Source organism: Apostichopus japonicus, chromosome 13 (assembly GCF_037975245.1).
Source record: "Apostichopus japonicus isolate 1M-3 chromosome 13, ASM3797524v1, whole genome shotgun sequence".
NCBI classification, from domain to species: domain Eukaryota; kingdom Metazoa; phylum Echinodermata; class Holothuroidea; order Aspidochirotida; family Stichopodidae; genus Apostichopus; species Apostichopus japonicus.
In genome coordinates, this window is record NC_092573.1 from 15,687,957 (window position 1) to 15,712,164 (window position 24,208).

The window sequence follows — 24,208 nt, forward strand, 5'->3', positions numbered from 1 at the left end:
CTATGCAAGGTTTTTTTTTTTCTATATGGAGACAAGTTTTTTCAAATCCATGTAATAAACATTCAGCTGTGGAAAATGATGACCTATTTCCATCATATTTCCACTGAATATTAATTATCTATGATTAAAATTTACAAATAGATTTAAAAAGAAAGTAGTGTAATTTAAACAAAATTCTAGCCACAGACTCAGTGTACAATACATTTGAAGCAATGCTCTCAAATGGATGCTATATCATGTTCCTCTATCAAAATAAAGGTTAGTACTGTCAGCCCAACTTAAATTTCCCTGAAGTTTCAAATTATTTAACAATAAACATTTAAATTAGAATATTAAATGACTCAGTGATAGAGGTTGCTGAGAGGGGTGGCAGTAAAATGGGTGTTGAAGTTGGAGCATGAGAGACCATTATTTGAGGCTTTCTAGCATATTTCAGGCCAATACTATCAACTTTTAAGAGGAGATAATATTAAAGCATAAATGTAGAGCTAGTTGTCTATAATTTCCTGAGATATGGCCCCTACTGTTACAGTTCTAGCTTAACTTAATAGGAAAAATGGAGCTACTGTACTGTACCGAACCACACAAGTTGATATGTACAGCGAGGTAGAAGTTACTATAGTGTATTGGTATGATAATAGCTACTGTAGTAGTCATTTAATAAAGCATTTCTTTCAAATGCAAGATTCTCTCTCAATAAAACAAAAGCAAGTCCTTAATCATCTTACCAGCAGCACAAGACTTAGTGCATGTGGACCATTCTGACTCCCCCCAGGCATAATTCACAGGTGCTATGTACTGGTATACAATTTTGTCTTGAATGTCACCATCTGTAAATGATTTAGTCCTCAGCATCTATCATGAAGAAGGGTTACAATAAATATATTACATCTTTTCTGTGTTTACTCAATATTAACCCCCTCCCCCTCCCCCCCCCCTCTCCATTGACAATTAAAACTATCGGTGTAGGATGCATCCATTTCTTAAATTAAGTTTTGAGAAATGATATTTCACATATCAGAGGCACAAGAATTGAAGTGACTGAAGTAAACCTAGTCTTCCAAAACAAACGCATTAGGTCAGCTCCTCAAGTGCAACAGGAAATACTTAGAGGAAAAAAAACATTGTGATCTCAAATTTCAATTTTTGCAACATATATCTCATATTTGTCAAAGACAACTTGGATGCAATGACATTGACATGACCTATGACCAACTCAAACAAGCCACTTTAAACTCAAAATACTCTAGTTTGCAGAAAAAATGCAGTTTAATGTATGCGTACAAATTACATAATACAAATACAATACTACTTACTGTGACCCAGAAGTTTTGTTTCAATTTGTCTGGAATAACTATAGAAAGTCTGCCACTGTTCTTTAGCTGACCAAACTGCACCTCTGTGCCTCCAATTATGTACCTTCCAGGAGTCACTGTTGCCTTCTGATTAATACCTTCAAGGCCATCTTCTGTTTTTATCCCAGGAAGGCTAGTGGTTCCTTTCAAAACCAACTTCACAGAAAAGCTTCCTTTCTGTAATAGCAACACCTCCTCTAAGCCTATAGAATAAAACAAACCAAGCTTAGCCAACATTTATAGTATTTTTCTTTCTTCATTAAAGGGATACATTGATATATATCTACACTAATAAAAGCCTGAGCCACTGATGTCAAACTCATGTCTGGAAGGCTGTGATTTTTCTAGGAGCATGTTTGTGGGACAATTTGTGGTTCTGTTAAAAACCTATAAGCATACAGTAGATTTCACCCTTTGTCACACATTACCACAGACTTTCCCTGGGAAAGAGGTCTGGAATCCCAGAACAGAAAAACTGTGTGAAATAACCCAAACAACACCGGGTTTTGTGTAAATTTTGCAGATTTATACGCAATATATAATGGGTTGGATTTTCTCATGCTTGCAAGAGATAGATATAAATCTTCTCACTATTCCACATGTCACATTTTTACATGTAGACATTCACAAAAACATGTGCAAATTTGCTATTAATCTAGTGGGTTGTTAATTTATTAAACAGACAATTTTGTGTACCACAAGTTAAAATTTTTGTTTTGCTTGACAACTTGTAAATACTAAGTCCAGTGCTTCTGGTGGGATTTTGCTGGACAGAAAGTAATAAATAATATTCCTAGATGTCTTATTTTTCCATTCACATTCCAGTATGGTCCGATCAGACTGTGTTAAAGTCAATGCCTGCATTCAAAGAAAATAGTATTGGCTTAAAGCTATTCTAAGCCTATGAGTTTACTCTTAATAAAGTGATATTAAGCAATATTAATCAGCTTCAAGTTCCAGTCCAATACTGTAAACTATCAAAATGATTACAGCATCAAACATCAGGCTAGGAGCCAACAATAATCCAATATCAGTCTGTTACCAATTTCTCTTTGTTGAAAAGAGGCCTGAATGTTGCAGTTCTACATTGTAAGTTTTGCTAATTTCTATTTTATAATAGTACTTGACTCACCTACATCGACTAAATGTGAGATTTTCCTGCCTTTCTGTACTTTGCATGTTGAATTATCTCCACCACAAACAAGACATCGATCTAGAGTTGATGTCGAGTTAAATTCATAGTTACATCCTATAGGCTATGGAAATAATCGGTAAAGATCTGTATTAAACAAGACAATTGACTAAAAGAGAAAATATGAAAAGAAAATGTAGACATGTAAATTTTAGTGTTCATAGATCTCTATGATTGAACATAACCCATCTGCCCTCATACAGAAGCAGGTCTCTGTGGTTCACCCTTATAGAGGTAGTATTACTACTGGCTCATACTTCCACAGTACTAACAAATATAAAGAAACACATGTAATATACACATTCATTACATGAACAAAGCACAGAACATATATGTCTATGGCTTAGCATTGATTCTCAAAAACAGTTGTATAAATCACAAGCGAGAATTTTGCGGAAAAATACGTGTAAGTAACTTCCGGGTGGTAGATACGGACGGTGGAATTAGTGGGCGTTGCCCAGGGAGCGAGGGCGCAGTGCTAAAACGTTTCCAAACGTGTAGTTAGGTAGATAGTAAAGTGCAATTGTGGAGTGGGAGACAGGTAAGAGAGGAGCAAAGTGAATCAAATATGTCCATGGCTTTGCATTGATTCTGTGTAGGTAAAACTTGTCAAGAAGAACTGGCACAAGCTTTTATTGGTTAACCCAGTTCATATCTCTGAAGTTTACTTTCTACTAAAACTTAACAATTCTTTTCATCTTCTTATTTTTATCAACATTCCATAGTGACGCCTGCATGCCAACTTGTTTTACTTGTAAGTAACTTCACAAAGCAGTTTAAAAGCTTGGTCACAATGCTCATAACCCCGGGGCAATAAAACCAGAACCTATTGCAATATAAAGCATTGCAAGATTTTCTTTTCTCTTCCTCTCTCTCTCTCTCTCTTCCTTTGGACACTGTAGAAGAGAAACCACCCACTGACATAATAGGATAGTGGATGAAAGGACAAAAATGATTGACTTGCAGGAATAAAGACCCTGAATCAGTAATAATAACAAACAAAAAATATATAAAAAAGATATATATAAAAGACTAAATAAAGTTTATGGGTTAGACTAGTGATGTACTGGAGTTATCACCATATGCTTTGAGGTGATGATGAAGGGCTAATAATATGACTGTCTTGTTATTTATTGTTTGTTGTATTTAGTTTCTTACTAGGTGCATCATAACAGAGCATGTATAAATAGACTGCAGAAACAACTTAGTCACTTTCATAATCTTACTCCTGGCACAAACTGTTGATAAGGTATCTCTCTTGATATTTCATTCACTCATAATTGTTCTCCCCACTAGTCAACCAGCATTGAGTCCTGACCTTTTGCACCACTTTCCAAAGTATCTGACCTTGACCGTCTTGTATAGTAATTAGTCAATACTAGTTACCTTAGCTAACTTAATATGGTATGTCGTATAGTAATTAGTCAATAGTAGTTACCACTAGCTTTAACTTAATATGGTATGTAGTATGTGCCATGTGGTCTCCTCTAGCTGGTGTTACAAAATGTTGATCAAAGCTAATACACAGACTTGCCTACTGTACATGCACTTATAAGTTACATATATTGTAATAGTGCCGGTAATAGAGTGTTTCACTGGAGACTGATCAGATGGTGATCTAGGCTTATACACAGACTGCCTACTTTATGCACTTCTCTTCAAATTACATCTGCTGTGAAAGAGTCTGTAATAGAAGGTTTTTAATGGAGATTGATCGGATGGTGATCAAAGCTTATATACAGACAATACAGTTTGAACAAGGTTGTCACTACAACTATTTGCAAACATATTCATGAGAGACACATCCACCACTGGAACTACCATAGAATATATATCTATTCATATTACAAACAAGGCATGTAAACTCGAACGATGTATTTCTAATACTTTCACTACTTATATATATCCATCCTTCTTCTATCATTGTTATTACTTTTCAATGCAAATCATGTATCAATGTTTCTGTTTGTCTAAAGACTGTGTGTAGTTCCAACATCATGGCAGTTTACATACCCACGGTGTGAACTTCTCCAAGGACATACAGCATGACATCAGTAGGTTTCAATAGAACCCAAACAGAACTGAGCAACTGTCTTAATTACCATCCCCAGCTTTATTCTCTTGGCCAAAACCTAATTCAGGCCTAATAGCACAGTGCAGTGGCAGCCAATATACACTGTAGCCTAGTTTAAAGGGGGACAACTTTGATGTAGGAAGTACTATACCATACAAAGATTGAAGATCATGTGGTAAAAATCTCTTCTGAGTCATGAAAATAGAAAGATCTTCTCTGGTTCTGCTCACAATATCAGGACCACATTTCTGTAAGATCATTTCCCAGAATGGATTTACTGATCAGTCTGTGATCCTGTCTAAACCAGTTTGTGATTAAATAGTTGTTCTTTTCCAGTGAACTATTCCACATTTCTTCTCCAATAATAAAACATTGTTAAATTTTGTTTGTCTGCCTATGGCCACAAAATCCCACAAATATACTCTCACAATACAGCATTTAATGCCTATACTTTGCAACAGAAATGAGAGGCTTACACAACAGCTCTAAATGAAACAAAACAAAATACCACACTGATCATTATCGATGGATAAACAGAAAATATGACATAAAAGGGAGACTTTCATCAGAAACTGTGCTTAGTCCTAGAGCAAGGAATGTGTTGTTGTCTGATTAGTCTTAAACACCAACAGGGGTACAATTCAGAGCACAAAGCCACATTGACTTTCATTGTTCAAAGTCAATGCCTGCAATGGCAAGTTCACTTCAGGGCATTACACACAATTTCTTTACAGGCATATTTATGCATTTGAAGGTACTGTAGGATGATTCAAGGTTAGTCGATTCTTGAGGTTACCGAGAAATCAATTTCATAACTTTAGTCATCCGCTAAAGGTATGATTGATGGTGAACATACTGTACTTCCGTTCTCTAATACATAAGAATTTATCACCCTGTTACGTGCTGCCCCAAATATTCTTGTAGCATGCAGTAATGTTGTGTTTATATCAAGTCATGTTATTTCATCATTTAGGTTTAACTCATGTCTGATGTCTTAACTGAAGTCCTTCTGAAGGAAGGTGGACCTTGTGGTGTAAATCAAGCCATACCGTGTGGTTTCAATCACTTTTGGCAATTAATTTCTGCTTTATGGCACAACCATTGTTAAACCATTGTTAACATAGGCATACAGGAAACTAACTGCAGAAGGGAGATAGATGGTAACAAGCAGGTGACATATGGTTGAAAATCTCTTATCATCTTTTCTGTGTTTGAATTTAATGATTTCTACATTCATTTGTCCATTTTTCTAATTTGTGTCAAAGTTTTCTTTTTGGTAATTTCTGCAAGTTTGTTAATATGGGCCAAACACTGGCTAAAGCCATTTTTTATTTTTGCAAGAGATTTATAAAAAAAAATGTCAAAGTAACCTTGAAATATCTCCAAACTTTTAAAGTGAATGGAACCCTATCAGCAGGATGCATACTTTTACTAATAATGTGGAATTTTAACGTTGGCCCCATAATTTACTCTAATACTGTCTTCACCCTAGGGAACTACAAAATACTAAGCATTCTCAGTATGATATCGCAATGCAGCAAGTTGTTATAAGCATTTTTCTTAGGATAAAAATGACTTATGGTTATGAAAATGTTGCACAACATCAGCATCCAATATTTCCTGTGGGTCTCCGTGGAAACAATTACCAAAGTATATCAGAGATGTAAATAACACATGCAGAGCTGTAACTAGGGTAACAAGACCTTTTCTAAGGTAGAACATTAGGAAAGGACAGGAAATTCAACTTGCAAGAAACAGCTGTTCAAATTTAATCTTCACTCCACAAACTGGTACAGTAAGTACTCCAACCCTATAGATGTGCATACCTGACAAAAAAATTTACACATTTGAATCAACAGTTGCCCCCTCCTGAAATATGAGCAGGTGGTCCCTTTGAATCAACAGTTGCCCCCTCCTGAAATATGAGCAGGTGGTCCATTTGAATCAACAGTTGCCCCCTCCTGAAATATGAGCAGGTGGTCCATTTGAATCAACAGTTGCCCCCTCCTGAAATATGAGCAGGTGGTCCCTTTGAATCATCACTTGCCCCCTCCTGAAATATTTTGAGGAGAAGAATCTGTCTTTCATGTTGTTTACATCCACTACATGTAAACTCTCCATCAATTCTTTCGTCAGTTCTTATATCACAATTTTTTCACAAAGATGTACAGTATGTATGGGTCAGCTTTTCTATTTATCAAACATTGTCTCAGCAGGGTAGGCAGTGTGAAGAATACATCAATGGATATATTTGAATGATCATTTTTTTGCCATTTGATTTTACAACAGTGTAAAAGCTGCCTGCATGAAAGGGCATATTTTTATGTAGCCTAGTATAAAAAAGCAATTCAATAGTTTACCTTTTTAAGTAAAGCATATATTATTCAGTTGAAAGAGAAAGTGTCTTAGGCTGATCAAAAAAAATCATACTTGGATTAATGTAAATTTGGTACAATTGAGGGAATAATTTAAATTACCTCTCTCATAGATTCAAATGACTGTAGTGTACACATTTTGCTGCTTTGGTAAAACACAATCCACAAAATATCGAAGTGGTTTTAACATACCAAAGAGCAACATCTGTTTCCAGAAACTGTACATTGTTAGATTCAGTTCTTTTAGTGATGGGAACGGGTACCCTAGAACCCAGAGGATAGACTAACAAACTTACTAAGCCAGTCCAAGCCGATGCTACCCAGTCTGGAAATTTGTAACAATGACTATCATCATTCTCCAGTTTTAGTTACACTTTTATTCGAAGCAATGATTGGGAGGGAAAAATTCATATGTATTTGTTTGTAATTTCATCATTAATGATATTTCTATCTTGATGCATTTAAGTATAAAACTTTGAGAAAATTTGTTATCATTCCCATCTGAGAAAGTTTTGATCAACTAAGTTTGTTTACTTTTACATGTGCACACTGCACTGTATAGCCTAAAGAGTCTCTCGTATTGCATACTTCCATGCTTACAATACAAAACTTGACCTTTGTACGATTGGGCAGCTCATATGTACTGTACACCACACCCAGTGTCAAATTTATTGGAACAGTCCAACAAAATTTGAATGGAAGCATGGATTGGTCCATAGTTACACAACAGACATCACCATTTAATAATAAGGGTTGATTGATGCAGTTTCTACGGACTTTCCAACTAATCTATAAATAACCGGGACCTCCAGGAACACTAGCCTTAAGGCAGCAATGCCTAGCCCAAGTATGATATCATGGTCCTGTATATGCGCTGTAACTGTCTTGTAAGAAACTTTTGGTTTGCAAAATATACTGTTAATTGTCTTACATTGCTTAATTAGCAATTTTATGCAAACATGTCACAATTAAATGCAGCTTTAAGGAATTTTTCAATCAAACAAACCACATTTTCAAAAGAAATTCATTCAACAGAAAAAGTCATTTGATTTAGTTTAAATTTCTAAAATATGACCTCACACCATTTTCCAAGAAATGCAGCATCCTGTTGTTATTGTGATGATTTATGGAACATAGTGAACTGAAAATATTTTAAAAACAGGATCAATTACCCTCTACGTAGATACTTTAAACAACATTTTAAAAGTCACTTCAGTAAAGAAGAAGACATCATCTGATAGACCAAAAAAACAGTAAGGCTCACCGCCAAGTTTGACAGAAAAAAGCAGCTTTGGAAGTCAAATGATGACCGAACTACAACCATAATACTCAAATCCACTGGTAATATTGCAAAACAGTTGTGATTTACGATTTCAAAAGAGAATAAAAAGTAGAACAAAAACAGACCTGCAGATTGAGTCATAAATTGTTTTCAATGCTTTACTCAACACTTTGACTTAAACTGTGGAAATATTGTTTATGGTTTTGTCATATTTCTAAGATACAACCTGTAGGGGTCACAGAGGAGACTGATTGAGAAAGGAAATTCCAGCTGAATCCCTGTGGGATAGCCCTTTGGTTTCTATTTAAGAGTTGAAGAATAATATTATAAAATAACAATCCACAAGAAATATAAATAACATGAACCCCCATATAATTGGCAGGGACTGATAGGAAATTGTAAAAGTTGATCATAAATTCTTTAAACAGATGGTTTACTAAAAGAAATCAACCAAGATAGGAGGATTCAGTTACAAGTTCTAGAGTCCAATTGCTAGTTTGGGACAGATATTATACACACAATAAAGGACAGAAAAGCAGAATAGGAGCTGGACAAGTAAAGATTGTTTTAGTAAATTTCAACAGACTTTAAAATAGAGAGAATGAGAGAAGATTGTTTTAGTAAATTTTCAACAGACTTTAAAATAGAGAGAAAGAGAGATGCAGGATTACTCACGATGCACTTTCCATTTAGACACATATCCCTTGATCCTGATCTACATGGTGTTCCATCTAGCACTGTAGGGCTCAATCTCCTGGTGACATTTTGATCCCGACCCTTACATATCAAGGCACACTCATCCGCAGCTGGGAGTGGGCTCACTGGCGTCCAGTTATACACCTGGTCATCATATTGCACATCATTAAAGATCTCGCACTGTCTCTCTCTAAAATCTTTGGTGCCCTCTGGACATGGCTGTAATGAGAAAGATATTGAAACATACCATCACACTGTCTGAGGGCTCTAAAATCTTTGGTGCCCTCTGGGCATGGCCTACAATGAATGAAAATAGGTTTCAATTACGTTGAGACAAATTATGACAAATCAACACAAAAGGCAGCTTTAAATAAAAGAAGGTAAAGGTTTTGTAAATGACATCATAATTTGTCAATAAAATCTGTCCGGGTGAGGTGCCCCATGCAGGAAATTGGAACTTTATTCAGGTAACGCTAGCCAAAACTTATCTTTACTATCAAAAAATAAAGACTGCACTTAGAAGGTAATACTGCCCTCATTTAGAAGGTAATACTGCCCTCAATACAATTGTGTCCGAAAGAGTGATTGGGTACTACAAAGCATTAACAAATGCTCCACAGGAACCTGGTCCCTGTTTATTTCACCCTTGCTTCTAAAGCTTAGTATTACCTACCTCTATATTACATGTTCTGTACTGCACTGGTGGACCTCTACATACACCAAACAGACATTCTCTATTTCTTCTTGAAATACCTCCACTACAGTTTCCAGTACAATCACTCCATCCACTCCACTGAGACCATGAGTAGCTATCATCATAACTCTCCTGTAGGGATGGAAAGAAAACAGCCCGAAATGTAGCAATTTGAACAATAGATTTACCACCTGTCTAAAACCAATATTTATCTTCTCATTTGATGAAATTGTTCAGGGATTGTTTTTGGCAGACGAGGCTTTAAGTCTACAGTTAATGATCATGTTAGATGGTATTATATACAGTTATATAAACAAGAAAGTACTTGAACAGTAGCATATCTTGCTTAGTTTTCAAGAGAGGGACCTTAACAAATAAATGTCGTGAAATGACTGGATGATCTTTTAAAGCAATGTTTATAATGATGTTGATCAGTTGTTGTTGTAAATAGATAAAGCAAGTATAAACCAGACTTAAAATAAAAGTACAACAACATGTGTACAAGTACAAGTAGAAGGCTATCAGTTAATGAGTACACACAAATTATTTTATTTTTGGAGTACTTATCATTTAAATTAATAATGTAAAAAATGGGGCTTAAGTCTGGTCAGTCACTTCCAAGGCTGATAATAACTGTCATTTCTTGGACATAAAAGAGACATTACTTAGACATTGTGAAAAACATTGTTATTAAAAAGTATAAATTGAATGACTCTTGTGAAAAGTAGTAACCACAAGGGAACCATGCAGGGATGTAGCTAAGGCCTGATGATTGGGGGGGTGTAGTGGCTGAAAATCCAACTGGATGGGTTCTGAAGCCAGAAAATTCCGACTGCTGCCTTGTACCCCCCCACCCTCGCGCTACGGTCAGTGTCAGTCAGACACACAATCTTTCGCGAGTACACTTTTGTTCCAAACTTTTTTTCGATACATTTGTACCCACTGGCACTCATTTCACAAACTTATTAGCCCCCCACCCCAACCAAATATTTTTGTGAAAATTCGAGCAATGTGCTGATAACTTTTCGGGCACCTACTGAAAGAAAGATAATTTGCAATGTGTTTTTCAGTGGTTAAACTTATATTATTATTACCATTAATATTGTAACAACTTCCCCAATAATTATAACCAATATGGAAGGGTAATAACAAGGGAAATGATTGTATGTTATTGCGATGAAAACACTGATGCATGCCTATATGATATGCACATTAACATGTGGAACGCGCGCAGAGCACTCGCAAGTTCGTTACAGCCCCCCGCCCCCCAAATCAAAATGGGCTCCTACACCTATGACTGTAGTTCTATAAGGCATCTTTTTTTTAGTATTAAAAATCATATGAAGTTTTGTACTGTGGAGTATAAGAATTGCGAGATACAATTTCTCATAGTGGCAAGGAGAACGTGGTAAATATGACTGATTAAAGATCAATTTTGACCAAAATTTTTTAATTTTTAGGTCATGCACAATCACAGGAATAAATGAATAGGCTTAGATTAACTAAAGTGCGACAGTCGGAAATTCCGACTGTCGCATTCCAATTTTCTAACAATCGTCAGTTTTACCAAGTTTGGGGGAGTGAGACACCCCACACTCCCCCTCTAGCGACGTCCCTGTAAACATGTAGTCGAGTTGATTTTTTTTAAGAATTTGTTCTGGGTGCTTTGGGAATCACAATCTAGCTCAACAACCATGTAATGGTGCAATTGTAGTCATACTGTACATAGAATTGCATCGACCTTAAAAATAATTTACATTCTCCTGGAAATCATGTAACTTGTTATTCTGTTAATTTATGCATCATTGAGAGTTGGTCTGGGAACATGAACAATATATTTTTCTGATGTGAAAATCATTTCCAAGGAAACCTTTAACCTGATTTGGAAAATAACCAATACACTAGCCAATAGTTATTCAAACTGAATTTGCAATTGAAAATATTCGGTGTTTAATCGAGAAGGAAGTACTTGAAACAATTTGTTGGCTCAAATTATGGAAACAGATTCTGAGGTCACACCAATGTGGTCATCTCATTACACAGGTACGTTACTAGTCTGTCAATGCTAATTGCTAAGACAGGGATTAAAGTAGCACACCAGATTTCTTTTCATTTAATTCTGATATTAAATCACAATGATATACATTTTTTAATACATAGGTATAGCGATCAGGCAGCGGGTCCAGAAGTAAGATAACCTTTCTGGTCCCTTACAAAGTAACATAAGGAAATTAAATTTTATATAGAGAAAACACATAGAAAAAACATAACACTAAGGGGTTTATCAGAACTGGGAAAGGAAACATTAATGCAATGCTCATATTTAAGGCAGAACTATCTGAAAATCATTTCGTTGAACAGATGTAAGAGATGTCTTTCTTAAGATGAAATTGATTTGCTACATATTTTCACTTAGAGAATTCCAATGAGCGACACCAGAACATCTTACCTGAGAATGATACATGTGAGTCCTTGACATACCTGTGTTTGTAGCATATCATAAGAACGAGTGTATTGAATGAAATCTGTTGTTATAATGAAACCAAATATAAAACGTATCTGGAAGTAACCCGTTATGAAACTTAAAGAGAAAAATTAAAAGTTATATTTATAGAGCTCATATAGGGTAAGCAAGTTTAGGTTTTTGGAAAGGGGCGCATAGTGAGGAATTTGCCAAGGGAGGCGCAAAGCCTGTAGCCAAACTATCTATGCATAGCACCACCATGGGTTGGCGCGAAGCGTACAAGAAAATTTTTGCCGAAAATGCCTCCCAGATAAAAAATATAACAAAAATATGCTGAAGGGGGGGCCGTCGCCCCCTTTGCCCCCCCCTCCCGGCTCCATGCCTGCGCAGAATGTGAGATATATGAAACATGTATTACAAATATTTCTACTGTAACAGTCAACTTCTGGATCTTGTATAAGCTATCAAGTGTTGACATGTGGGCATTACCCCACAAGAGGATATGTTGTAGTTTCAATGAGGCGAAACAAGTGCATTATATAATGTCAGCAAAGAGAGTTTAGGTAAGAATAGTTTCAACTTATAAATTGTACTAATTGCATATGCACATATATACTGTAAACATATTGAACTTTTTGATGATCTAGACTTTCCTTGTAACATGCACAATATACTCTGACTTACCTGATCACTTCCACTCCCTCTGGACTTTAAAAAGAGGGTGAAAAATATCCCAAAAGACAAGAGGAATACCCTTCGTACCATTGCTGTTGCCTGAATTTTAATTATTCATCCCTGAATGAAATGTCCTCTTCAAAATCTCTTTGTAATATAAATGAATAGTACTGAATTTAATCCATGAAGTCGAGATTGCAAACAGTTGCGACTGGCTCCTCCGAGTTAAGAATCTGTTCTGACTCCTCCAAGTTAAGAATCTGTTCTGACCGCTAGAATTAATCCCAAGTGACAGTTGACAGTGTTCCTTCAACTTTCTTTTCACCCTCATGCTTCACTTCCTTCCTCTTGCATTTTTTTGTAGGTCAACTCCAGTCATAGACCAATCTACTCCCAGCAGCAAGAATGCAATATTTCTTTTCAAAGGATCTTGTAACATCCAAGAAGTGTCTTACAGCCTGTACCATCTATTGTTGTATGGCTAGGTAAGAAATCTTGGTGTGGGAGAATTCCCTTCAGGAGCATTTCAATAACAGGAATTTACTCCTGTGGTATATTTTAAAGGAAGCTTTTCTTACTTCTCTCATTGGAAAAAGTTTCAAAGGCTTTGAGACAATTCTGACTGAGTGGGTGTGAAGTCACAATGATATAGTTACTGAACGTAAATATCTGAAGGAAATTATTCAGGATGACTCAATGTGAACATTTAATGTAAACTGGAATATTCATCTTGTTTATGATATATGATATGATGTAATAAAATATAACTTTTTCTCTTTTGTAAGTGGATAGTCTACATAACATGTGCACTATGAGAAATAATTGCAAGTAGACTTAAGGCCTGGTATAGTTTATTTCAAGGAAACTATTAAATGGCAAGTTGTTTAAAGGAAGATCAATAAAGTTTCCTGTCTGAAATAATTGTTAATATTACTTATTTGGTCGGAGGTGATATCCAATACAATAAAGAGAGAAATAACTGTTACTTGGGACCTTTGACCCGATACTCATAACTAGTACAGTAACTACTGTTCATGTTCATAAACCGTGCATCAGTAACTACTGCGCTGTACGTGTTCGCAACACGGTAACATGTGTTACAGGTGGCACAGTAATTACTGCAAAGCTGTTACACGTTGAACTACGAATCCGACAGGTGAAAATTTGCAGTAATTTTAATTTTTTTTTTTTTTTTTTTTTTTTTTTTTATTAAATTTTAAATTTTAAAAATTTTAAATTGGCAGTAAGAAAACACTTGCAGTAACACATATTACCGTGTTACGAACACAGCGCAGTAGTTACTGATGCACGGCTGTGGAACATGAACACTTAGTTACTGTACTAGCTATGAGTATCTGGTGGACCTTTCTAACACTGACAATGAGACAAAGAGAAAACAAAGTTTTTAATTCTAGAAGAAAAAAAAACTGGTATTTGGTTTGTTTAAGTAATGATGACCTTGTTGTTGACCCACACTAACAGCTTATTCTTCAGACTTTTGAAACTTGAACTACAGTACTGTACAGTTAATTATATTCTGAAAGCTTTGTTCTCTTTATAATTACCCTATAGTTATAGTTACCCTCTGAACTGGCATCCAAAGATTTGTCTGAAAGTTATGCCAGTCACAGAGTATGAGGAAAGTCACATCACAAGTGAGAAGATCTGGAGTGTTTCTGTTGAGGTTTATAAATTTGTATCTAAGAGAAACACAAAAATCTTTACCATTTGTATGGAAGAGCCATCTAGTGAGTTATTGTGGAGCTATGCAAAAGTGAATGGCTTTGTTCAGAATACATGCCAAAAAGAACAAAATACTATACACAACTGTACTTAAATACAGTACAGCTTAAACTTGAAGATTGATCTTACAAAATTGTTCAATGGCCGGGATCTTCAGCATTTCTACAGAGGGCGCTATCATAATCGGTCCTCAATTCAGATGGCCATTAACAACTTTTTTTTTTAAAATCCAAATAAATGTATGTATGCTAAATCACTCAAAACTCCCTGCAATGAATGCAGCCAACAGAAAGAAAAGAACCATGCCAGATGAATGTCTGTTCTGAAGAAAAGCTGGGTCTGTCAGGCAAACGTTGATTGACAATCTTATAGGAGGTTAAGCGGGTTCAAAAGGGACACAGTGAACCATTAACAATCAAAATCTACAATACAGTACAGTTAACTTGAGTGACAATAGCAGTTATCATAGGTTAAGTACAGAGATTGGCACACACTGATTTATTGACTGGGTCCTTATTTCTGACTGACAAGCTACCAGAACTTGGTAAACATATTAGCATTATCATCAAGTTGCAAAGTATTGACAGTGTCTTCAATGTAAACATATTACAAATGGTTGTACTGTACATGTGAAGAACATTCTAGAATATCCATGGTTGGTGTCAACATCAATGGTTCTCTGATGAACAGCTATTAACATCAATATTAAAGAAGGTCAGTGAACCTGCACTCAAGCTTTTGCAAGCAATATATATAGTACCATGAACAATGTTAGGACATCCATGGTTGGTGTCAATATAAATGGTACTCTGATGAACAGTTATTTACATCAATATTAAATAAGGTCAGTGAACCTGCACCATGCAATATATACAGTACCATGAACAATGTTATGGTAATGTACTGTACATTATAAGGTCAATGAACCTGCAGACAAGCTTCTTTAAATGCAATTCATCATTATCATGCACAATGTATGAAATGATATTATCTATTTAAAAATTGATAATCACTTAGTAGGGAGCAACAAAAGAGCAAACACTAAAGCTGCTACATGCATGAGAGCCAAACATAATTATGTGTACTGTTTGTTAGTAGCTCTAGTAATTAGTTTGATGGCTTGACTCTTGACCTAATCATCTTAGTAAGTATGGAACCAATGAAAGAGAGGGCAACAAAGTTTATAACTTTACCTACATGTACGCATATATAAGTTATTGATTTGCCAATTACAGTGCAGTACAGATCAGTCATACAGTTATACTCAATTGAGTATTCATATTATGGACAGGTTGTTGGGAAAGGGTGACCTGATTTTGGCAAGTGTAGGTACTTTTGAAGTTTAATGTACTTCCATATAAAAAAAAACAAAGTTTCCTGCATTGACATAACACATTGCAACTGCCTTAAAGTTGTACAGTTTAACAGAAACCTCTTGAAAAGTCTAGAAATTTTCGTCAAAGTTAAAAGCAAGCAATGAATTTTTAAGTAGCTTCTGGAGTTGTTTTTTGGTAAGTACTATTTTATACTAAATTCCCATATTAATCCCATATTAATATTTTATACCAAAATCCCATCTTAATGGGGTTCATTAGCTAAGCAGTTTCATTCCAAATAGTGGAGTAATAGTTCAACAGTTTGAGATTTCCATGTGTCCTTTTTGCTGTGTTTGATGCTTCATTGAAAACTGTCCCGATGAAAAAAATATTCAGCATTGAAGCAAATTCATATCTTTATTACCTGAACCTTCATGTGGTCGAAAGCTCTAGATTGGAGATTATCTTAATAAGTTTGGGTTAGTTTGATCTTACTTTGTGTAACTCTTAGTGGGTTAGGGAAATATGCCAAGCAACCTGTAATTGCTGCTTTAAATTCAAATTGCTTTAATTTGGATGAGAACTGGATATCCTGTTATTCAATCAATCTTTGACAATTTGGAATATCAGTAAATTGGACATCAAGACATACTGTAGATAGCTGTATTGGCACTGTGAAATCACACTTCACCATATTTTATGAAGAAATATTACATCCCTTGTTTTTATTTCTGATGATTTTATTTTCCATCTTTAAAATCTATATAGTCCAGGTCAAAATTTTGTTTTGAAAGGTTTAAGAGGAACATAGGCTGAAAAATAAAGAAAAAAGAAAACATTATTTGTCAGTGTGCAACTACGACATCAGACCCGTTTGCTTCAAGTTCACTTTTGGTAGAATACAGTATCAGATAACTTCAACTGTCAATATCTCAAAAACGGTACATAGGAATTGAATGCAAATTTCACTAGAATGCTTAGATTATGTTCCTCTGTCACATATCAAAAACACATTTTGACCTGAATTATTCTTTTAATCAAAGTAAGTAGAACAGTAATGGAACCACCAATGTCTTACTGTCAGGAAGAGTTTTTCCCAGTTACTCAATTCAAAGGTAGTGCATCAAGTTTGCCCTGCATCAGATATTTATTCTTTATATAACTTTTCTACAATTCACACAATATGTCTTATATAACTATGAACTTTTTAAAAAAGGTCGTAGGATTAAGTGGTATATGACAAGTTTTCCCTCAGGCAAGCCCTTGCTGATAGGAGATGAAATACCAAGATCACAAGGAAACTATGGTAGGATGTTGCTGACAGAAACATCCCTCCTGCCAAGCAGCAACTAGACCAACCCACTCAAACCATCTCTTGGGTGCAGCTGGACAGGTTACAAGTGAAACTGTGATTATAGGTAGTACTAGGAGTTAAAAATAAACTGGCATCTAGCCACTGACTTTTACCTCCCACTAAACTACACAATGGTAGTGTCAGCTGAGGGAGAAAGAAGATACATACAGTAAGAAGATGGGTGGGGTACCTGCATATTACTACATGACCTAACATTTTCCCATTTTAACATTTCTAGGATGCAGATAATTCTGTGGATTCTATTTCCAAAAAAAGTAACGTAAATTATATCTAATCGTCAATATATTTTCCTGCTCTCAAAGATTACTTAGGAAAGTTTGGGTGGCTAAACTGAGCAGCATTGGACAGGCAAGGCAGCAAGAATCCTACTCATAAAGACCATTTAAGTGGGCTTTCCACATAACAGCTACATAGTTGAAATTTCCAACATGTTTCTGTTTCTAGATGATTTACTTATTAGCACATAAAAGACTTAAATAGTCAAGGAAATGGATCTGTAGTCAGTGATGCAATAAATTACTTGCTGAGGTTGATCTACCTACCAAATATCAAGTTAATTCAAGCTGTAGTGTTGGCTTACAGCATTTAAAAGATTTTCAGACTCTGATCTGTGTTGACCTCAAATGATGTTTGACCTCCACAACAACCAACAGGAATCTTGCATTCAGTAAAATGGATCTACAAACCAAACTTGTATGAAACTTCATCCAAGCTTTACATTTGCACTTATTGTGTTGATAAGGTTTTCTTTACCTATATTGACCTCAAATGACATTCCACCTGCACAAATTTCAATAGGGTTCTTGTGCTCACCAAGGAAGATCTGTATATATACCAAGTATCCAGTAAAACCAAGATGTAAGTTTCAGTTATAATGCTTACAAACAGGTGTCACATACACGCACAGAAAGACACGCACACACACAACGACCTTACCCTTCTGCAATTCAAGGAAGCAATGAAACTTGACATATGTCAACAAAGAAAAATAAACTGCCGGTGTTACAGGATAATATAGTGAAGAATAGGACAACAAATATACGTGTATTACCTCAAACATGGATGTGTAGCTGAGATGATCTTCTGAAAGGTGGCCATCTCCTTCGTTCGTTACTGCTGTTGGTAAACAAAACTGTTGAAACAATGAAAAAGATGAAAATGATGAGTGATGGTATTTACAAGATTTTCGGGCTTTGACCTTCTGCATGTTACCCTCAAATGACCTTTAACCTTCACCAACTTCCCACATGATTTTTGCATCCACTCAAGAGGCACTACTGCTACAGTATGAAGTTCAAACAAGCTGTTTATCAACAGAGAAATTTGTTTTTTTCTCTTTGATGCTCCACTTATAGGCTTACTGATACTTTACTGTTCTTTTTAAGAGTTAATCTTTTGAAGTCTTCTATTGCATCTGGCTGCCATTTACTTCAATGTCGTAATCTGCAGTTTGTATTTAAAATAGTCTCACTACACTAATTTGCCCACCTGGTCTGGTTAGTGATTTTATAAAAACTTGTCAGTGCTTGAACTGAGGAAAACTCTTACAATGACATTCGAGGCCCTTATGTCCGAATTCAATTCAATGTATGAAAGAAATATAACATCTTTGCATTGAAAGGGTTTTTCTCTAAATTTCTGTAATCATTATGTAGGATCAATCACAACAATAAAGGAGATATTAATTTTAATAAGGAAGACTATGTCTGACCTACATAAATTCTACATGAAAAGACTGAACATAAACTTTGTCTTGTTTGGTCTTTTTATTAAAGTCATGACTCCTGTTCTGAGATTATCCAGTCTAATATATGTTTGTGACCGAAGGGAATGAAATTTGTATAGGTTCATAGATGGCAGCCTTCGACTTTTGTCAGATCCAAACAGATAGATGTTAAACTAATTCCAATCCAGGAGTTTACTTTCAGAGACCAGTTAAAAAGGCCAATAATCAAACTATGGACGTGAAAAACACCTACGAAGGGAAGTAACAAACACGGGCCGCATAAAAGATACTTTTATTTATGCTTGAAGGGCCGTGATAACATTTCCCACGAAGAAAATATGATCCCTCGGAGTGGATGCTCAGCAGGAGTGGTTCTGTGTCTGTTTTTATAAGTTTGTGAAGGTTGGCGAGAGTTAAGAAGTTTAAAAACATGTTTACAGACACATTTTCAAGAGGTGTACTTGAATTGTGATAAATATAGAAATTGGAACAACCATGCCCAGAGGGTGTCAAATATTAAAGAACCAATGTAACTTTTGATTGTCACAACTTTGATGTAAAATCTGCAGTGTGTCCAGGCATTTGTTAAACACATTTCACAAACTTCTGTGGTAACATATGAAAATTTGAAAAGTAATTAAATTTCAGCTTTGGGGTTTTGAGTGAATATTTGGACAATACAAGCCTTGTCGACATCCCTTGAGTCCCCTGATTCTTGTCTTGTAAAGTCCTACAAAAAGGATAAATCCACAGGAAGTGAATTGTGTGGAAGTTAACATTTAATTTCCACTTCTGTTTTTGTTTGCTTTGTTTTTTGGGGGCAAGGGGAGGAAGGAGTTGGTTAATTGTTTCTTGAACATTATGTAATAAACATTATAATAAGAATATATCTCCTACAGAATAAATACTGAATGTTTATTGTAAATGAAACATTGATCAGTTGTTGAAGGGGAGAGATCGGGAGAAACCTTGGGACTTTACACATGGATCTCTTCAATGATCATTTTGGACCAATGAACTGATCATAGGGCAGCACTCACTGAGTATTGCCAAAATATCACCGGCTGTTTTAAACCCCCAATAATATTCCATACTAATGTAAAGGAGTCACTTTAAAATAGCTCTCAGCCTGCAGTAGATCATCTTAAATCAATTGAACCGGTACAGGATGTATTTAACAGGTTCTTTTATTACAGTTCACTTGGTCCCTTGATAATTCCTGTCATGCTGGATTTGTTATATATATTCAACCATGGACTTGTTTGCTGTTAAGAGGACATCTGACATCTTTGAGATGATAGAAAAGATATCCTTGTAAAAAGGCAAATTCCAATATTTATTACTCATCACTTTTTCACACCAGTTCCTTAAAATGTCATTGAGCAAAATGTATTCCCAATGATTTGACAGATGTGTATGTGATACTTAAAATGAGGGCGCTGTTTGTGAAACAACGTCAAAGCTGTATGCATACTTTATGGATGTCATATCTGTAAATGACAAGAACATCCTACAAAGAGGAAATTGAAATATAAATTCTTCGGATACATTCTTAACTGATGTCATCATCATCGTCGTCATCATCATCATAATAATCAGGCAGTTATTATTCAGGGCTTAAGCAACCATAAATGTGGGAAAAGCCTGCAATGGCTTATGCATCACAAAATTTAGTCCAATTCAACATTTTAACTCAAATTTGGAATCTTTACTATTGATAAATCATTTCAGATGAGAAAACTATAGAAATGCCATCACCTAGCTTTATCCATTCAAAAAACTGAAACTGAAAATGTACACAGTTCCATGTCCAAAATTATAATGTAAGTGAAAGCAACTGTCAACAGTATAAGTGCAGCCTACAATAATATTAATAATAATATGCCGTCTTTGACAAAGTATTATGGGCAGGGACTAGGTGAAGCCTTCACACAAACACATGTACTCCATGGTGCACCGGTCATTTTGCAATGTCATGTAGCAAACTTAAAAACTCAATTCTTAAACTGCAAGCAAGTTAAACACAGGGAATAGTTCAATACTCACGATTTTTGCAGCTGCTAAAATGTTTATAAAATGGTTTGGGGCAAAATCTGCTATTAATCTTATTTGTGTAGCAAATTTAGCTAATTTGGCTCAGCATTTGCAGTACCATCCATGATACATCATTCCCTGACCTTTAGGGACCTAAATCTTTCTTAAATTTAATCAAATTTGTGCTTTGAAAATCCCTTAACTGTATTAAACTAGACATGCTGCACTAGGCCAATAAGCTAGCCTACACATCTATGGTTGACTATAGGAATGTAACGCCTGATGTTTGCAGCTAAACACATCTCAATGTTTAGGGGTGTGGGAACAATGTGGGTTAGAACAATGGAGGGAGCTACTGACCAATTGTCGATTCACTAAGGATGGCGCTCTTGCTTACCTACCCGATTGTCAGTTCAATCAGTGTTGCTCCAGATGGTGCTTTTTACCCATTAAGGAATTCAATCAGCGACACACTGATGCTCATTTACTGTACCCCATCATTTGTTGAGCAAGCAATGTATTGTTGTTTATTTACCCAATCATGTTGAATAAGTGTTGCCTCAAAGATACAGGTCTACTCTATCCTAGAATCTTTGCCATACCCATCCAAGTCCATACAGTATAGTTTACAATATTAAGATTTTTAAATTTCTTAGGGTAGGCTATGTCTCAATCAATTAGCAAGATGCACTTTCCATAGGGTATATCCATACAATTAAGAATATCTGTGATATTAAGGTGACAGTCTTCGGTCTCTCATAGACTACACTATGCAACCTGACTTTTAAATGGTATGCACAGGTGGAAAAAAAAACCCCTCTAGCTTTATATCTTGACGAGTCTCTAACCTCATGCCTTCATGATCTGTGTTAAGTTGAATACATTAAGGAAGTATGTCAAGCTTATTCACACAACGATCTGTTATTGATAAGTTGTCACAACCTAAAACTCTTATGGTTTGCCTTGACTACCTACATTTCTCAACATTTGTTAGATAAATGCAACAACCAGCCTAGCCTAGGCCTTTTACTAATTAGTGTTAAGACTACAATAGGTGGATCAAGTTACGCTCGTACCCAGCGTTTTTTGATTTGGTCTAACCTAGGCCTATCCCATATGGCCTAGGCTATAGCCTCAGTCAATTAGAATGTTTTTGTCATCCCAACATTGGTCCCAAGTTGTGCTCCTGCGGAGGCTCCCTTAGGGCCTGCCACCACGATGATGAGCCTTAGTCTAAGTTAGAACTTAAGAGGGTTTAAGAACTAGAAGTAATAGACTAGGGTATCACTAACTCAGTTAGGCATATATACCTACAGTATGTAAGTTAGTCCAGCGGTACTGTACACTAGGCCTAATGCCTTACGCAGCCTAACGCTGACTTAACAAGTTAGAACAGAGATCTAGCTAAAATTGCAGCTTTTTGTCAGCCATTAGGACAGAATTAATACTAAGCATAAGTTAAACAGTCTCACAGACCTGTAAATTATAGCAGTTTCCGAGTTGTCTATTAGAATATGCTTCAAAACAGGCCTAAAGTATATATCAATGTGTTCATATAGTAATGGCTGTGAAAGAAGTTCCAGGTCCAAGAACGTCATGTCGCAAACCGCACATGTGCATACGTGATGAAATCATAGCAGACGACACCCTACCGGATGTGATTGGCGGCGCTATATAGTTTCTCTCGACCAAACAAACTATGCTTTACTAGTGTACATGTATACTGAATCACCAAGTAATAAGTTTCATTTTCATTTATCCCCAATACCGATACAAACTCAGTATAAGGCCAAGCAAGATTGTTAATTCTAGAGTTCCTCTATAAAGGAACTCTAGGTAATTCCACATTGAGAGGACCCTCTTCGGATTTCTTTTCTTTGCACTAATAATGGCTGTAAATAAGTCATATCAAATTGATTCTGCTCAATCCAACTTGTATAGGGAAACTAATGTAATTTTCCAACATGATGATGTGAGGCAACCACATAAGAATAATGCTCTTCGTCATTACCCGCCATTCACTCTCAATTTTTGTACGTACTCCAAGAGATATAGAAATTTTGATCATTTGGCCAACATTAGTTCTTCCGACCCTTTTCCCGACATGCTTTTACCTTCCAGGTGCCTGGGAACTGTTCGTAGAGTGCTGTTTGTTAAACAACTTAAGCATCGGGGGCCCGGAATCATAATGTTTTACACGGGTTGCAAAATGAGAACTTAACGTTCTGTTAAATTTTAACCAACTTTGCAGATTTACTCAGTAGCAGAATATACCATGTAGAATTCTTTTCGAAGCTGTTATCGTTTAGAAATGTTATCTGTTTTTCAGGTGATTTACTTGTTTATTTTTGCCTAGTAAAATTGCACGCATACATAACGAGGGATGCCCAATATGGCAATGAGAGGAGCCATTGTGCCATCACAAGGGAAACGTGTTTAAAGTTTCCCACATGTCAGTCTGAATATTTCATTTTGTGTAGTATATATAAGCATTTGGTGTCCTCTGTCAAAACAACTCATTCAAAACATAGAGACATATGGGAATTATTGCTTCTGATTGACATGTCCTCGCAAATCCTAAAATAAAGAACGAGGGAGTGAACAGACCTTTTAAAAAAAACTTTAGAGTTTCACGATTTTTTTTTTTCTCTTTTGAAAGTGCCGAATGTTTTTGTCCTTGACTCTTATGGGAAATAAAGCCAAACGGACTCGTAGAGAGATGTAGGTTTATGGTGTTTAGGTTAGGCCGGCTACTGATGAATTTACCAGATTGTGTACCGCCACAAGCCGACGTGAAGGGACACCTGAAAGGTTCTTAACAGATCCTTGCTTACTTTAATTTATGCAAGCGCGGTTGTTTTTTGTTTTTTGGTTTTTTGGTTCCTCGATTTCAACACGTAAAATGATCAGTGTAATTGAATATTCCCCGTATGTATATTACAGAAACCAAAAAGAGCAATGAAGGTTTCATGTGCAGCTATTTCTTTATAACATCCGTCGGGAACGATCCTCTCTGGTGGTGTTTTCAACGAATACATTCTCGGAAATTAAAATGATGAACACAATGGCAGGACTTTATTCTTTTTATGTCATAAATAGTCAAAGAAAGAAGTGAAATATTGAATGCTAGCATTGTATCCATAGCTCTGTCGGGTTTTTTTTTTCAGTAGGAAAACAGAAGCCTTTTATAGCCTCAATTGACATGTA

At 35.8% G+C, this 24,208-nt stretch overlaps 1 protein-coding gene across 4 annotated transcripts in view; it reads right to left on the minus strand.

The window, feature by feature from the left end:
• Positions 1 to 24,208, minus strand: part of LOC139979182 (ADAMTS-like protein 1) — a 76,155-nt gene that overhangs the window by 37,993 nt on the left and 13,954 nt on the right. For 2 of the 4 annotated variants that reach the window (XM_071989916.1, XM_071989912.1), the window contains exons 2-7: positions 18,293 to 18,373; positions 9,648 to 9,800; positions 8,954 to 9,193; positions 2,488 to 2,611; positions 1,317 to 1,558; positions 729 to 855 (exon numbers count right to left, since the gene is read on the minus strand). In XM_071989916.1, coding sequence (XP_071846017.1) covers positions 729 to 855; positions 1,317 to 1,558; positions 2,488 to 2,611; positions 8,954 to 9,193; positions 9,648 to 9,800; positions 18,293 to 18,373 — 967 coding nt within the window. Of the gene's footprint in view, positions 1 to 728; positions 856 to 1,316; positions 1,559 to 2,487; positions 2,612 to 8,953; positions 9,194 to 9,647; positions 9,801 to 12,816; positions 13,374 to 18,292; positions 18,374 to 22,477; positions 22,596 to 24,208 lie in introns of those variants that run through there. The other 2 variants (XM_071989917.1, XM_071989915.1) reach the window with 2 other exon arrangements.